The sequence below is a fragment of the Chanodichthys erythropterus genome, chromosome 23 (genome assembly GCF_024489055.1).
Source record: "Chanodichthys erythropterus isolate Z2021 chromosome 23, ASM2448905v1, whole genome shotgun sequence".
Classification (NCBI taxonomy): domain Eukaryota; kingdom Metazoa; phylum Chordata; class Actinopteri; order Cypriniformes; family Xenocyprididae; genus Chanodichthys; species Chanodichthys erythropterus.
In genome coordinates this window covers 29,926,736-29,943,150 of record NC_090243.1, presented here as the reverse complement: position 1 = coordinate 29,943,150, position 16,415 = coordinate 29,926,736, and the positions used below count along the sequence as shown (strand labels likewise).

General features: G+C 36.1%; 1 protein-coding gene across 2 annotated transcripts in view; it reads left to right on the top strand.

Annotated features, from left to right (window-relative positions):
• LOC137013633 (rho GTPase-activating protein 21-like) overlaps nucleotides 1–16,415 on the top strand; it is a 130,444-nt gene that overhangs the window by 58,286 nt on the left and 55,743 nt on the right. For both annotated transcript variants that reach the window (XM_067377576.1, XM_067377575.1), the window contains exons 3-4: nucleotides 6,366–6,551; nucleotides 8,036–8,057. In XM_067377576.1, the coding sequence (XP_067233677.1) occupies nucleotides 6,366–6,551; nucleotides 8,036–8,057 (208 nt within the window). The remainder of the gene's footprint in view (nucleotides 1–6,365; nucleotides 6,552–8,035; nucleotides 8,058–16,415) is intronic.

Below are 16,415 nucleotides of genomic sequence, written 5' to 3'. Positions count from 1 at the left end.
ACTAAGCCTTTAACAATTAGATTTGTTTAAGATGTTTCTCTTTACATTCCATAAGAGAAATGAAAATAGAGACAGTTGTTGACAGTTGTTGACAGTAGGGGAATATAGCCGTACAGTGAATGTGGATGGTATCAAATCATTTGGTCTTTGAAGAATTTGATGAGAAAATTTTGGGTTCATTCATTGTGGGATTAGATTTTGGTGTCATCTCAAAAAAAATGACTTTGCCAATAGTCTCAATTTCTTTCTAGACAAACAAATAAGATGCAGTAGATTGGGTGGGCTGAGAAATATCTTTGCTGAATGAGCAGCTTTTTCTTATGTCAACTTTTCTGGCAATAGAACACATGAATGTGATTTCAAACCAAGTACTGTACAGACAGTTTCTGAAACCCATTAAACACACACCCCTCCTTCATAAAGACCCAAAGTACTGTAACTTGCTAATGCACTTGGTAGTGAAATGTGGTTGTTTGATTAGTTTTTGAATGTGACCATTGGGATTATGTGTGTTATTCATGGATTGGCTGGTTTGTATGATGCTGTTTCTGGTGTGAAGGACTCTCACACAGGGCACTCATTCACGTCTCCTGGATATTCCGCCATTCAGATGAGAGCTTTTTCCAGATGTATAATTTAAAAGGTTAAATTTAGCATTGGAAACAGGTTTGTGTGCCCGCCACAACGACTATGACTGGCTAATGGTAGGGAAATGAAAAATGAAAGGCAGAGGAAAGTTGCGGTATTATAGTGGGTGTTGTTGGAAAACCACGTGTATGAGTCAAGGTAGCAGGTAAAGCAGGCATAATATACAAAATGATGGCAGAAAGTTCCGAAATTGAGCTCAAAAATAGATTTCCCGCCTTTCTACTTTTTGTGAAAAAGAAGTACACTTAAGGCCAACTCACACTACACCAACAGACGGCAACAGACAGTTTTGTCGGAACAGCGTGTTACCCATGTCGGCGTCTGTCAGATCTTATTTTCGCCAATTGAACATGCTGAATTGGAATTAGAATGTTTGAGAAGTGAGGTGCTGTTATCTGGTGACTGTCAGCATTGGTCTGTATCTGTCAGTGTCAACTGGCCTTTAATTGTTTAAATGTTGTCTGGTAGTGTAGTTAAAATCTTGAACTATATAAGACTATTTAAAAAAAGAGTACTTTTATGAATATATTTAGCACACTTTTTAAAAATGTACTTTGTACTAATGTCAAATTAAGTTTTAGATCATGCTTTAAAGAAATGGTAAAATATTAAAAGTCATTATTCAAAGAAATACTGATGTGTTGACAAACATACTAAAGCACATGTAAAATATGATTATAATTTTAGTACGAGTATGTTATTCAATATTGAATTTAAAGTAAATATATTTTAACGTACTAAATTTAAAGTTGAAATTGAATTGAAATGGAATTATTTAATATAATTGTAAACTATAATATATAGTTATAACTGATACATAGAAAGTTGTCTAGTGTACTTATAATGTGGTCATTTTGCAACTTTAATCAAGTTATCTGTAAAAATGTCTCACTGTTTGGCAGTGTGGCCAAATATTTGATTAGAAGGAAATGTTAAAAGTCATAACAATTTTGGCATCCTATTCACAGAATGCAGACTTCACACTACACACAAATAGTATGGGACTAGTAGTAATGCTAATATGCCTTTCCAAACTTCACTCCTGTTTTTTGTAAGAGTTTGTAGTGGACTGTGTCCAACACAAAATGTAAGTAATTTAATTCAATCTGGTGATGTCATGTTCAGGCTCAATTGTGTAAAAGCCCTGCCCAGACTCTAGAGACATCCACAGCTGTCTGTACCTGAGCCCAGCCACAAGCTAAAATACATCCATTCCCTTATAATACATCCATCTCCTGCAGGGCTAGACCACAGTCTGGTCTGTTTGGCAGGCAGAGTGACCCAGAGTCAATGTGGTGTTGTCAGAGCCTACCACAAACACACACCCTGTGGCGGAATGGGATTCTGCTGCCATTATTTCATAATGTAAATGTCACAAATTTCCTCTGAGGATACAGAGGACGGACTGATGTCACTGGCCCAGACGCTACAATGTGACTTAGCTCCTCACCCCGCCAGAAGAAACATTAGAGATACGGGTGTCAAGAAACACTGACTGTGTCGTGATGTGCAGGGCATGTACATATGTGTTGGTCAAGTGGTCATATGGAAAGAAACGTCTCGGTTGAGTCAGAGCATTTTCTGTGTGACCGTCATTGTCATGGCAGATATTTGAGATGTGTAAAATCATGTCAGCGATGCTTTACAAACACTCACAGGATACTCTGTTTCAATACCTTCTGCCCTTAAGAGAAACCCATTGTTTTCAGATACCGTATGGATACAGAGCAGCTCTGTTCCAAAGCCTAGTGAGCTGTCTTGCTTCTACTGTCTAAGGTGGGGCTGTTCACACAGAACACATTTACACGTTTTTCCTTTCCACTGTGATACTTTTCCATTGATTTTCTGAGCAAACATGCGCCAAACGGTTGTCTTTAACCGCTGCCCTCGCGTCTTTTGTAACGTCTCTCATGACATTCTAAAAAAAAGGTGCTCAAGAATTTCAGCTTTTAAAAATGCATCTCAAAAATGCTTCTATTTTTTTTTTTTTTTTTTTTTTTGCACTAACCTGTGTCCAAGGTTTGCATAACAAAACCAGCCCAATTGCTATTCAAAACCCACACAATCACAGCCAAATCCAGCCTAATCTCATTTCCAGGGGGTAAAAAATCAGGTCTTGCTTCAACCCGCGCACTAAAAAACAACCCGCGGCAACAGTGTGTGAAAGTAGCCCAATTCGGCGGGAAAACTGTGGATTTGGCTACACTGCATGTGTCTCACTTTTTTAACAGTCAAAAACATGTTCTGTGTGAACCAGCCCTAAATAGACAGCTGCTTTCAAAGGCAATATTTTAATTGTGTAACAGCATGCCTAATGTAAAACACACTTACTGTTGATTCCTACTGAGTCTGATGTTAGCATGTTGCTAAGCTAATGATGCGGTAAACTAATTAGCATTTAACTTTCTTTATTTGAAAGTTTTTATCAGTACTTTTCAACTGTGTGTTGACGCTAGTTCCACCTCAGCTTCAATGAACTTTGATGAACTTCTTCAATGGTAGCTTATGTCCTGGTCTCATGGATTGCTCATAAGTAACAGTTTATCTGCATATCCTGATCATAATACAATTCTGTGCTTTTGAAAATCATTTAGAACACCAAGAGTCTGTGTTGTGAGTGCTGATGTACCAGGTTAAAAAGGCAAATGTTTTGCTTCTGCATTGGGACAGAGAGTTCTTTGTGTAAGGATTAGCTTCTTCAAAGAATTTTTCACTCTCACTGATTACCATGTCAGTTTTGGGTCAAACACATAAAAAAAAAAGACCCTCAGAGATCAAACTCTTTTAAACCTTTCTTGAATTGACAACAGTATTATACTGCACATGTGGCAAAATAAATCACAGAACTATTTATAAATTATGATCATAGGTGAGACGGGGGCTAGTTGTCACATGGAGACATTGTCACAAGGGTCACTGTAAGCTTTGTACTCAAATGTCAAATTACTCAACTTTGTTTTCCTTAGGATGTTTTTTGTGACTTTCATCTTACAGGCTAAAATTTCAGTATCATATTTTTGTAACATCTTAAATACACTCACAAAATAATAAATTAAATAAAAATTACTGGCATACATTCAGACAAGACTAACCCTAACTATATAATGAAGGTAGATTTAAAAAATAATATAATATAATATAATATAATATAATATAATATAATATAATATAATATAATATAATATAATATAATATAATATAATATAATATAATATAATATAATATAATATAATAAGCAATATCACAGAGTAGCTGTACGATATGGCTGTATATCACGGCTGTGATTCGGCCTCAGGCCGAGTGTGATATTGTATTTATACAACAGTTCGACGGCACAAGCGAGTAATTAATAAGAAACAACGGAGTGTCTTTAAAAACCTTTTTTTGTGTGCAAAACTACTTCCTTCCGCCGAGATTGCCTGAGCGAGTGTATTACCTGAATCTGATATAGCATTCATTCTTCAGTTTAATGTCCATAATATTATATCCATTTTAAAAAATCAGTTTGTATGTCTGCTGAGGCCTTTGTTCTTTTAACAGCTAAGGGGATTTCCTATGACAGTGCTAAAACAACTTCCTTGTTTACAACCTTAGTCCCTTTCAGTAAGTCTTTTCTATACTGACTTGCTCATAAAGACAGTCTTTGCTACCATCTAATGCCGTAATAATTTAACTTTCATTGAAGTCCATATCATGATCACTGACTGACCCTTTCTCAATACCAAATATGGCATAATTATGTATATAAAATAATATTTATTGAACAATAATATTTAAATGCACAACAATAGCCATTATAAAAGACAATTAAAGGTGCCGAAGAACATGTTTTTAAAAGATGTTATATAAGTCTAAGGTGTCCCCTGAATGTGTCTGTGAAGTTTCAGCTCAAAATGCCCCATAGATTTTTATTTTATTTATTAATTTTTTTAACTGCCTATTTTGGGGCATCATTATAAATGTGCCAATTAAAGGGGCCGCACACCCTGAATTCTCATGCTCCCCGCCCACGGAGCTCGCGCTTGCCTTAAACAACATAAAAAAGTTCACACAGCTAATATAACCCTCAAAATGGATCTTTACAAAGTGTTCGTCATGCAGCATGTCTAATCGCGTATTTATTTGGATTCTTACATTTGATTCTGAATGAGTTTGATTGTGCTCCATGCACACTGTTGCACTGTGCAACATTACACACTGTTGGAGAGATTTATAAAGAATGAAGTTGTGTTTATGAATTATACAGACTGCAAGTGTTTAAAAAAAGAAAATAACGAGTCTTGTCTCCATGAATCCAGTAATAAACGATGGTAATTTTAACCACATTTAACAGTACATTAGCAACATGCTAACGAAACATTTAGAAAGACAATTTACAAACATCACTAAAAATATCATAATATCATGGATCATGTGAGTTATTATTGCTCCATCTGCCATTTTTCGCTATTGTTCTTGCTTGCTTACCTAGTCTGATGATTCAGCTGTGCACAGATCCAGACGTTAATACTACCTGCCCTTGTCTAATGCCTTGAACATGAGCTGGCATATGCAAATATTGGGGGCGTACACCCCGACTGTTACGTAACAGTCGGTGTTATGCTGATATTTGTTTTTCAGAGAAACAAATGAGATTTACATAAGAAGGAGGAAACAATGGAGTTTGAGACTCACTGTATGTCATTTCCATGTACTGAGCTCTTGTTATTTAACTTTGCAGAGGTAAATTCAATTTTTGAATCTAGGGCACCTTTAAAAATATACACAAGCAAACAATTCCATCATATGTACAAAAGCAGCGCTCTAGTACAGGATTTAAGTTAAATATAGCCTAAATATAAAGTTATGAAAGTTAACATAGTCCTTAACCCATCGATTTGCTCTGGAACAAGTAATAGATTAATAAGACTAAATACTAAAGATATACCCAAAATGAATTATATCTCATATTTAACCATTATCTACATAAGAGCCAGCAGCAAATTCCTGAAGGACTGGCCACAATTAAAGCTGTTCACGGCGAATGCTGAATGGCCGCTGACAGCCTGGAGCTCACATCTCTGGAAGCCTCTACATAAATTGTAAAATAGGTGCTGTTTATATACGAATCACTTACTATTTGAAGTCTAAATAACTACATTCTTGCATTAAAAAACTCTTAAAACTAAATTCTGTTACACGACAACAGTATTTGGGGCAAGAAAAATGGTGGATTTGCTTTCCCGCCATGACAGTCACCACAGGCCGAGTAATACAAAATGTGAAACGTTCCAGCACTGATACTGGGGGAACATCACACAGTTGGAAAAGGCTCTCAGCCAATCAGATTTGAGAACAAACTGTAAATATAAAAAAATATAATATAAAATCATGTAATATAATATAAGGGTGTCATATGCTTGTGTGCTCTTTTTCCTTGCATAGCACTTGACGTGTTCAGTAGATTTGTTTGTTTGTTTGCTTGTTTGCTTAATGTCAAGACATTAATGTTTGTGTTTATACAGAAATTTAACTTGAATAGGTTGTGTAGCTGGGTGGTTGAATATCTGATATGGTAACTGCAATGGCTGATTGTAGAGCTATAGGATGAATGTAGGGCCCTTGAGCCAAAAACATAACCTTAGTTTCCTCTATGTGGATTGTTTCTGTAATACATATACTGTGATTGAATGAAAGTATCTGAATGACTAATTATTATATTTTTTTCTCTTTCTCAGGCCAAACAGAAGGATGGTTGTGAGCGCAGCGAGGCATCAGCTTTGTCTCCGGCTGCTGAAGAGGAGCCCTTCTCATGGCCAGGGCCTAAAACATTGCACCTACGCCGCACCTCTCATGGCTTTGGCTTCACGCTCCGTCACTTTATTGTGTACCCGCCCGAATCAGCCGTGCAGTCTTCTCTCAAGGTCAGCTCACAACATAAGAGTGATCCAGATCATTGAATGGTTTGGTTTTGTCAGTTTGCTTCATAAACATAATTCAGCTTCAGAGACTCTTTTCTCCCTCTCCAGCAGATATGTGCTTAAGAGTAAATGCTTACCTTTAGTGCTCTTCCTCATACAATAATAGGATTCTTTATGACATTTGCATCTCAGCCAGGGAGGGGAAACATCTACAGGGCCTCACAACAGCTTGTAGTGCTGCTTTGCGTGTTTCTCAGTGCTGTGAATGTACTTAACTGTGGGTTGTAGAAATAAATTGTGTATTTCAGCATATTCCACTGCAGTGTTAAAGGGTTAGTTCACCCAAAAATGAAAATTCTGTCAATATTTACTCACCTTCATGTTGTTCCAGGGTGAGTTATTAATGACAAAATTTTGGGGTGAACTAACCCTTTAAAGCTGACCAGTCTCAAGAGTGTCAAGTTTTTGTGGGTTCCTTGGAGGTCCTCATCAGCTACTGTCAAGCCTGTTATAAACTCTTTGCCACATTATGGAATATTGTTTGTAGTAGTGATGCTCCGAAATTAATTTTTTCACTGACACATTGAAACCAAAATTAAAGTTTTCATTTAGCCAAAAAAAACGAAACCTAATAAAAAGGTTATATGATAATCAGCTACATTTATTTAATAATCAACATAAACTGAGTTGTATATAAACATTTAAATTGCACACAAGGCATTTTTATATCATCTTGTTAATTATCTAACAGTTCCTACTCCAGTTTGTTGTTGAAATATAAATATTTAAAAAGGGACTGTACTATTTTCATGACAGATTTATTCAAACATACATCAAATAATGAAAACAACAGGTTAACTAAAACATATGTAATGTAGTTTTTAATTTTTAGAAAATGCTCCTCCCTAGAGTTTTTTTCTTTTTCTTTTTCTAGCTAACTAGTGAGTTTATGGTCACTGAATGTCTTTCCTGAGGTAAATTCAGCGTTATGTGACATTGCCTATGCTTTATTTATATTGCACTGGTTGTTCATTCATGTTTATTTCGTGCTATATCTGAGTGACTATATCTTTATGGATGAGTGACCATTCGTCCATAAAGAGATTAAAGCTCTGTTCTCCCACTATCACCAACCATCAGTAATGAAGCGTCTAGATAATGCTTTTGTACCATCAACTGTTTTCAGATAATGCTTCCTAACAGATTAGTTACTGTTAGCAAGCATGTGATTTACACTAATCCCTGTGACTGGCAGATATATAACAACAAAACATGACACAAACAGAGATTATTTTTTTCTGTCTCACTGACCCTAAACTTTAGAACAGTATTTGTAGTTTTAATGTGTATTTTAATTTAGGTATTTAGGTGGCTCTAGGATTAAACTTCAAATGGAACATGATTTCAGTTCCACAAAGCTCTTGATTCTATGAGCGTTTTTTGAAACATCTGAGTCTTAACACTCTTTCATCTTCTCTCTCTTTCAGGATGAAGACAATAGCAGCAGAGGTGAGTTTATCCAGTCTGTGATCCACATTCACTACGCTTGTTTATTTTAGGCTTTTCTCTGAGACATTGACCATGACTGTGTCTTGGACTGCAGGAGTTAGTCATTGATTCATTCAAAGCTTATATGTGTGAGACATCACAAGAACATAGCCAAGTAAGCCAACAAAAGATAATCCCTGCAAAAATAGCCATGTTAATGATTTTGGAGAAACCAGGTTCATGCTTCATAATAATAGGGAGGAGATTCTCAGAACTTCAGGTCTGTATCTGCTGTGTCTGTCATGAGAGTGAGGTGTTATCTTCAGTGGCCTGCATCTGACCTTGCACCATGTGAATTGCTGGAAATCTTTAATGCTCGCGCCCAGGGCAGGAAAACTCCCAGCTGGCAGTGCAGCGGGCTCTGTGGTGGTTGATCAGCTGTGGGCTGGTGTTTGGTTACTGCAGAGGAGTGCTATGACTGTTTGTGGAGTTACAAATGTGCACAGGTCTTTTTTTCAGCAGAAAAACAGCAAAGTAAAGATCAGTAGCCGTGAAGTAAATCAGAGGTTTACAGGAGTAGGGCTCCAGTATAGTAGGTATGCACATGATGTCACAGTAGGCGGAGTCACTGCGTTTACACCCACTGAGTGGCAAAAAGACTGAGTGGCATTGTTGGAGTTTAAATTCTGCGAAAAACACACAAAACACATCTATAATAGTATAGAGCTTTGCAAATACTATACAAACAGATTCAACACCTTTCTTTTTACAGACTGCCAAATGCTAAAGAAAAGAGAAGAAAATGGATCACTGCAATTCGTATAAACAACTAATCCAGGCTTGTGAAACGTGGATTTGCAGTTACAATTATGTGTCAGATATGTTGATTTTGGGGGTAAAATCATACCCTAGGTTATATATTGTATTGACAACTCATCAATGAAGTACGACCAAGTCATTTCGAATTTATTTGTATAGCATCAGTGTTGGGGAAAGATACTTTTAAGTAAGTAGTGCATTACAATATTGCATTACTCCCTAAAAAAGTAACTAATTGCGTTACTTAGTTACTTTTTATGAAAAGTAATGTGTTACATTACTTTTGCGATACTTTTTCTCACCTGGGCTGGGCTTGCTTGTTTGTTTTTTATTAACAACAAAAAAGTTATATTTCTTGGCAAATGTTAAGGCCCATTCACACCAAAAGTTAAATGAATGAGCCTAAAGTTGAAGGAAATGCATATTTACACCTGTACAGTAGAGGGCGCAGCTCAAACAAACCTTTCAGATGTGCTTCCATTCTGGAACACAGAAGAATAGGATACAGGAGAAGGAAGTTTAACACTCTTATTTCTAAATGTAATCTAAAGTAGTTTTTGCTTCTTAGTATGGTTGAATTGGATCGTTCTAGGTCAGCAGCAAAGACAATAAAGTGAGATTAAATACATAAAGTATATTTGTGTAATTTAATATAGTTATTACAGGTTTGCATAAAATTCTGACATTGCATTTCACTGTTTTTAATCATTTTGAGGAATACTGAATTAGGGTTGACCGACATCACGATGGAGAGACACCATCGTGATGCCATGCCCCCGCCCCGCTCCCCTCACGTGCAACCTATTGGAAAGCCCGGATGAGTCATTAGTTGGGAAATAAAATAACCCTTTCGCACGTAAGTTTAAAATGTTCTGGCTGACCCCCCAGCGTGAGTTTTTCAAGGCGACCGTTATTTAGTACGTATCACTTTATTGTTTCCATGGTGACGCGTCATTGCTTGTCATGTCACACACCGCAACGCTGTATGACTGATGATCTGCTTTTATTTCAGTTTTCCTTTTTTATTCAAAATATTCACTAATTTGTTAACTATAACATGAAATATCTGATATTCCGATTATCAAATATGTGAAAGTGGATGTGTTTTGCTGTTTAAACAACTTTATAATGATTGCGTTAGTTGAGGTATACACTTTATGGGCGTCGCCATGTTAGTTTGTGCCGCAGGTTCTGTTGGATTCACAACATCTTATATGTATTTAAACATCCGAAACCTAAAATAAACATTATGTGGTTGAAAACACTGCATATTTGTGATATATAAAAAGTGCTGCGCGCACCCATCTCTGGTTTAGAGATGGCACATTTGAATTTGGCAATTGACCACGTGATGCACTGCACTGAATGTTCTAATCACACCGGTGTGATCGTACGCGCAAAAGGGATAAATAAAGTAATGAAGTAAAATAATGAATAATAATTATATAATAACGAAAAATTTAAATACACCCCCACCCCGACGATATCATCGTCCATCACGATGTTTTACTGTAAACATCGTCAACTGCCAATTTAGGGGACATCGCCCAACCCTATACTGAATGTTTTTGTGCTAGTGAGATGATTAAATGCATGTTCACATTTAGTCTAGAACTACAATAACACCTCTGCACTTTATTTCTCTCAACATGAGGACAGGAGAGCTCTGTCAATAAATGTAAAAAAGTAACTTGTTACTTTATTTGAAAAAGTAACTTTTTATTTTGATGTAAATTGAAAAAGTAATGCATTAATTTACTAGTTACTTGAAAAAGTAATCTGATTATGTTACTCAAGTAATGAGTTACCTCCAACACTGTTCACAATACACATCGTTTCCAAGCAGTTTCACAGAAATTCATGATGTCATGTCTAAAATGCCTTGGTGATTTAACAAATTTTAGGGCTAGGCGATATGATGTTGTATAACAATGACATAAGTCATCATCCAGATTAAGATCTACTTATATTATATTTATAATGTTGTCTAGCAGATAATGCGTTCACAGGCTTTACTTTAAGTATTTCCCAGGTGACGAAATCTGGTACATATAAATGTCAGGAAACCCGATTCCTGTCCACGTCAATGTCCATGGACCATTGGTTGTTTGGTGAGTTGTGAGGATCACTGTCAAACTAAACTGCCTTTAATTTAAGCGGATAATAATTTCTTTTACTATTATTCAGTTTCCCCCACTAAAGTCAGTCATGTTGCAGGATGTTTTGCCAAGGGGGCATGAAAGTGATGTCAACGCATACCCCCTATACAGACATTTACGTAGCAAAGTGAATGTTTATGCATATGAGAGGTGGATGTAAATATATGGTAATAATGGCAATGTTGGAGCCCTTGGCAAGGTCTGTCCAGATTTGAGTTTTTCAGTGTCTACACTAATATTGTGTCACAACCAGGTCTTGAACCACCTTCTGCAGGATTTTTACATTCTAGTGTGGTGTATTTAACAATAGTTTGTTACCATAAAATGTTTGTTGGGTTCAGTAATAGTTCATTATAGTATTTGTGCATATCAAACATTTCCATCAAAATTTGCATAACAATAGATAGTGAGATGGAAGCCAAAAAATGTTTATAGTGTAGTTTCTGAATGATCTTTTTGATTTAGTTTGGTCAGAACAGCACCGTCTCTTTCTCTCTCTCTCTCTCTCTGTTCTGCTGCAGTGTTTGTCAGATTTCCTTTCATTGGTATCCGAATCACGTCTGATACACCACATGACAACAGGAAAACCCACTCTGGCTTTCATTTGCTGCACATATTCATAATTTTTGCTGCACACACACTCATTCACTTTAACATATCTCCTTGCCATAGAAACCCTTTAGTATGAGTCCTGCCTGCTCATGATGAACTTGTCTGTAATGTTGCCTGTATAGAGATGTATTAACAGTAACTGTATAAATCAGGCTCTCAGTTGCTGATTGGTCAATACGGCATTCCAGCTTTATATGCATTCTAATAAGCAACTAGTTAAAAGGCAGTTCTCCAGCTGTGATCCTTGTAGGCCACTCAAACTCTCCTCCTCACCGCGCATTAGGACGATATAGACACATGTTCTCTTCCAGGCAGATTTGTAACATCTTTAGTTGATTGGAACTTCTAAATTATTGCCCTGATAGTGGAAAGCTTTAGCTGTTTTCTTACAGCCAATTTCTATTTTGTGAAGCTCAACAATCTTTTGCTGCACATCAGAAATATATTCTTTGGTTTTACTCATTGTGATGAATTATTAAGGGGATTTGGCCTTTGTGTTTTCTCATATTTGTACACCTATGGAACAGGAAGTCATGGCTGGACAATTTCAATCCCCCCTAGTCACCCTGGTGTGCTACTGCTAACAAACCTAAATATGAATGGGAATCTAAGATATTTCACTCATAAGTATTTCTAGGGGTGCCACTAGTTGTGGCTAACATGCATTGGAGAAAAAAGAAGGAAAAAAAAAAAAAAAAAAAAAAATATATATATATATATATATATTTAATAATATATATATATATATATTTCATAATTTGTGAATTTTTTAATGAAAGATTAAAAGGATAAACAATATAGTTTTATTTTCACAGCCACCTTTGCTCATATTTACCAAGGGTGCCAATATTAGTGGAGGGCACTGTGGTTATATAAAAGCAAAAAGGCATTCAAGGCCTGCTATATTTTGAATTTCATTGCAGTCAAGTTCTGTATGCCTAAATAGGAAACTAATTCACAAATTAAAGTAATTCCAACGTGCTAAATTGTCTTTAGTAATTAAGGCACCAATCACAGCCAATTTACAACCAGAGCAAAAGACATATTGATGACCCCTTACAGCTGACATCTCTGTAGGGATGTTCCCTAGAACAGCTGTTGCAAATTGATTGGCCTTTCAGTGACAGATTTGGTAAAGAGCTTTTCCTGCAGGAAATTGAGCAGCAGAAATTTCTCGTAACCGTTCCTAAATGGTGCATTCCAGAGAGTGCTGCAACGGGGGGTGTGTAACCTGAAACTTTCACGCACACAGATTTATTGTAGTGTTAAGGAAATGCTGCCCGCATGTGTAACACACGCCTTCATTTGGCAGCTTGTATTACTCTGCTGAAGGGCAATAATACTCTTCAGAGTGTGCTCTGGGTGCTTGCTATAAAATTTCTAGATGGTTGTTAGATGATTTCTGGCCCATGTCAAAAGAACCCAAAAGAGTCTCTATTATATTCTGGTTTCTATATATAACTCAAATGCCTCTTCTTATCATAGTGATTTGTACGTTAAGGCACCCACACATACAAGATAATTGAGCTGATTTTTGTGCCCATTATCCCCTTCCAACAATCCTAGATAAAGACCCGAAAAATTCCAGTAATTGGTACCAATACCAGTAAAATTCTTAGTACCTTGGAATTTTGGTACCATAGCCATTCGGTACCATAGTTGGAAATATTTTACCAATTTATTTAAATATTAAATATTAAATATAAAAAAAAAAAAAAAATAAAAAAAAAAAATATATATATATATATATATATATATATATATATATATATATATATATATATATATATATATATATATATATATATATATATATATATATATATATATATATATATATATATATATATATATTATGATGATAATAATTATAAGTAAAAAATACAATTAAGCAGCATTTAAACATAAGTAAACATTGTTATTGTTTATCATGCAATTAAATACAGTTGTAAATCCAGAAACTTTATTTATGTTTTTTTAACATTTATTTAAATAGTATATGGGTTATAAACAGAAAGCAAGCAAAGAGCACTCCCTTTATAATCATAATTAATCGTAGTTTTTCCCCAACTTGTGTCCTAGCGGCTGGAACAGCAACACAAATTATGGCAATGATAATATCAGGTGCTGTTTATGTGCTTTATTTAATGTTAAAAGCATCTAATGTGAGTTTTAATATCATTCTGTGTTCCCAGCTTTTTAGCTGTAATGAAAACAACACTGGCTAATTCACCTCATATCTTGAAAGTAAATAAATGGGCACAAGAATGTTCAAACTGTCAACTCATTGTGAACAAACAAGTGTATTCTATGACAAAGATTGTTCCAGTCACTCCGTATGTACTTTAAATAATGTTTAAATTGTGTAATATTTATGAATTTTACTATGTACTAACCCATTTCATTGTGTCTGCTGTGCTCTTGCCAAGAGAGCCCGCCCACACTCTCTTCTGGTTGGCTGTGCTTGTCACTGGAATCTTATTGCATCACGTGTAGGTAGGACATGATGTTAGGCTACATTCAGTGCCTGTTCATTGTGATCTACACCTCTGCGAAAACTCCCGATATAATCAAAAAAGCTGTCCACACTGCACAGTGAATCTCTTATTTACATTGTGTTTAGATTTGTTGGTAATAATGAAAAGATTCGCCAGAGTGCAGAACTCTAAAGAGTACGGCGAATAAAAACTCTGGTGTTTTGAGAGGTGTTGAGCAGATTCTGACTAACTTATATATCTCTGATTGGCTATTACGTTCACATGCTCAACAGATGCGTATGTGATTGGCTACAATGATTAATGCTTCAAAAACTCTTCAAAGAGCGCTTAAACAGATACACACAGGAGCATTTGAAAACAGCCACCTAGCAGCAGGTGCCAAATATACCTGATACTTGGTACTACAGGTACTGCAGAAATGCTGGTATCATCACATTTTTTAAATTTCAGTACTGACTTGGCGACGAAGAGCCAGTGATTTTGACAACCCTAGTCCCAGTTATCTTGATGGTTCTACAGATTATCTTATCAGATTTTCCTGTGGTGTGAGGTGTGTTAAGAGTGATTGAATCTGGTCGGAAGAACGTTAGGGCCGCACCGATCTCAAATGGTAAATATCCAACCTGTTGAATATTTACAATCAGGAATTCTGTTTTGTGGGTGAACCCAGAACTCAAAGGTGCATACACACACTCTAGATCACATGGAATGAAACCATAACCAATCAGAAAGTGATCTGACAGAAGATAGAAGCATAACATGACTTTGCTTTTTTTGTGAAAAAAAAAAAAAAAAAAGTGTAAACACTATTATAGCCATTTCTACCTGTCGTCTAGCTTGTATTTCTACCTTGCCTGTCGTCTGCCATGTTTGTTTACTCTAAAGTCACATTTGACCACAAGAGATTTTGCGAGATTTCCCTTGTTCACAGTCTATGTGAACAACTATAGGAACAAAACTGTTAAATCTATAAGTTACGGTCTCTCACATTTTGAAAATCTGATAAGATTTTAAAGGGGTCATGAACTGCGTTGTTTTACTGTTTTATAATGTTTCCTGGGGTGCACTTATAAAGTTAGTATGCTTTTTACATCCAAAATTATTAATTTAGAATAAAAGGCATTTTTTCTACCCTGATTTTAGACTTCTGATCTGAACCCTCTGGGGCATGTCTGCTGTGAGACTTCAGTGTAAACGCCCACTACTGTGATTGGCTAACATCTTTACATTTGAAATAGCAAAAGTATTACTCTCCCGAAAACTTTTAGCACATTTTTTTAATGTTACAGCTCTCAAGGTTAACTAATCATAAAAAGTGCTACATTACATTTAGATCTATGGCATTATATTTAGATCGTGGCATGAAAGGTTGCAGAAATGAACATTGTAGCCGATCACAGACATGTTGTTGAGCACATGAAGCAATGATCTCGTCATTGCAACTCAATTTCTGTACACAGTTTTCATCATAACTAACAGTGCAAACGCGATATAATACGAGATATAATGCGAGATTCGTTGAATAAAACGGGAGTTTTTGCACGTGTCCAAAACTCAGTCACTGATAAACTTGCGCTGTTTGATTGACAGCTTCAGCACGCGCTGCTCCAACGATTACAAAGGGAGCTTTTTAATCACCATTTAAATAACTGATTATTTTAATCCTCCTAAGAGAAACAACGCAAGTTGATGTTTAGTCACGGGTTTGATTTACTGACACATAGACAAAGAACATCTGACTGTACATGAATCATTAATATCAGATCAGGCATTAGAATTAACACAGTTACTTACATGTTGTCGCATTACTGTTGAGTCCAGGCATGCACAATATTTTGTAATCCTCAATGGCATGTATATTGCTTGGTAGCTCGATCTGGTTTAGCACCATGTCATGCGCCGTGTGAATTGGTAGGCGGGGCTAAACAGGCAGGGATGAAGTAGGTGTTGATGATCTTCTGCGGAGACGGTGCTTGCTGCCCTTTGACGTCATAGATCCTCACTTTGAAAAACCTGTCTTTTCTGGGCTTGGTGTCAATGAAAGCTTTTGTTGGACTAACAAGGAAGTTTTCAGTTCTGAAACTTACAGGATATTCTTATAGTATGATGACCTCTTATATGTCAAAAGCTCAAGGAAAATTTGATTTCTCAGTTCATCACTCCTTTAAAAATCTTCTAGTGTGGGCCAGCCTTTAGCAAACACCACTTATGAGATATTTTCAGTATTTCAGTGGTTTGTTCAGTGGTCTCCAGAGAAGGGAACGAGACTATGCATCAGCGTTGAGTTCACT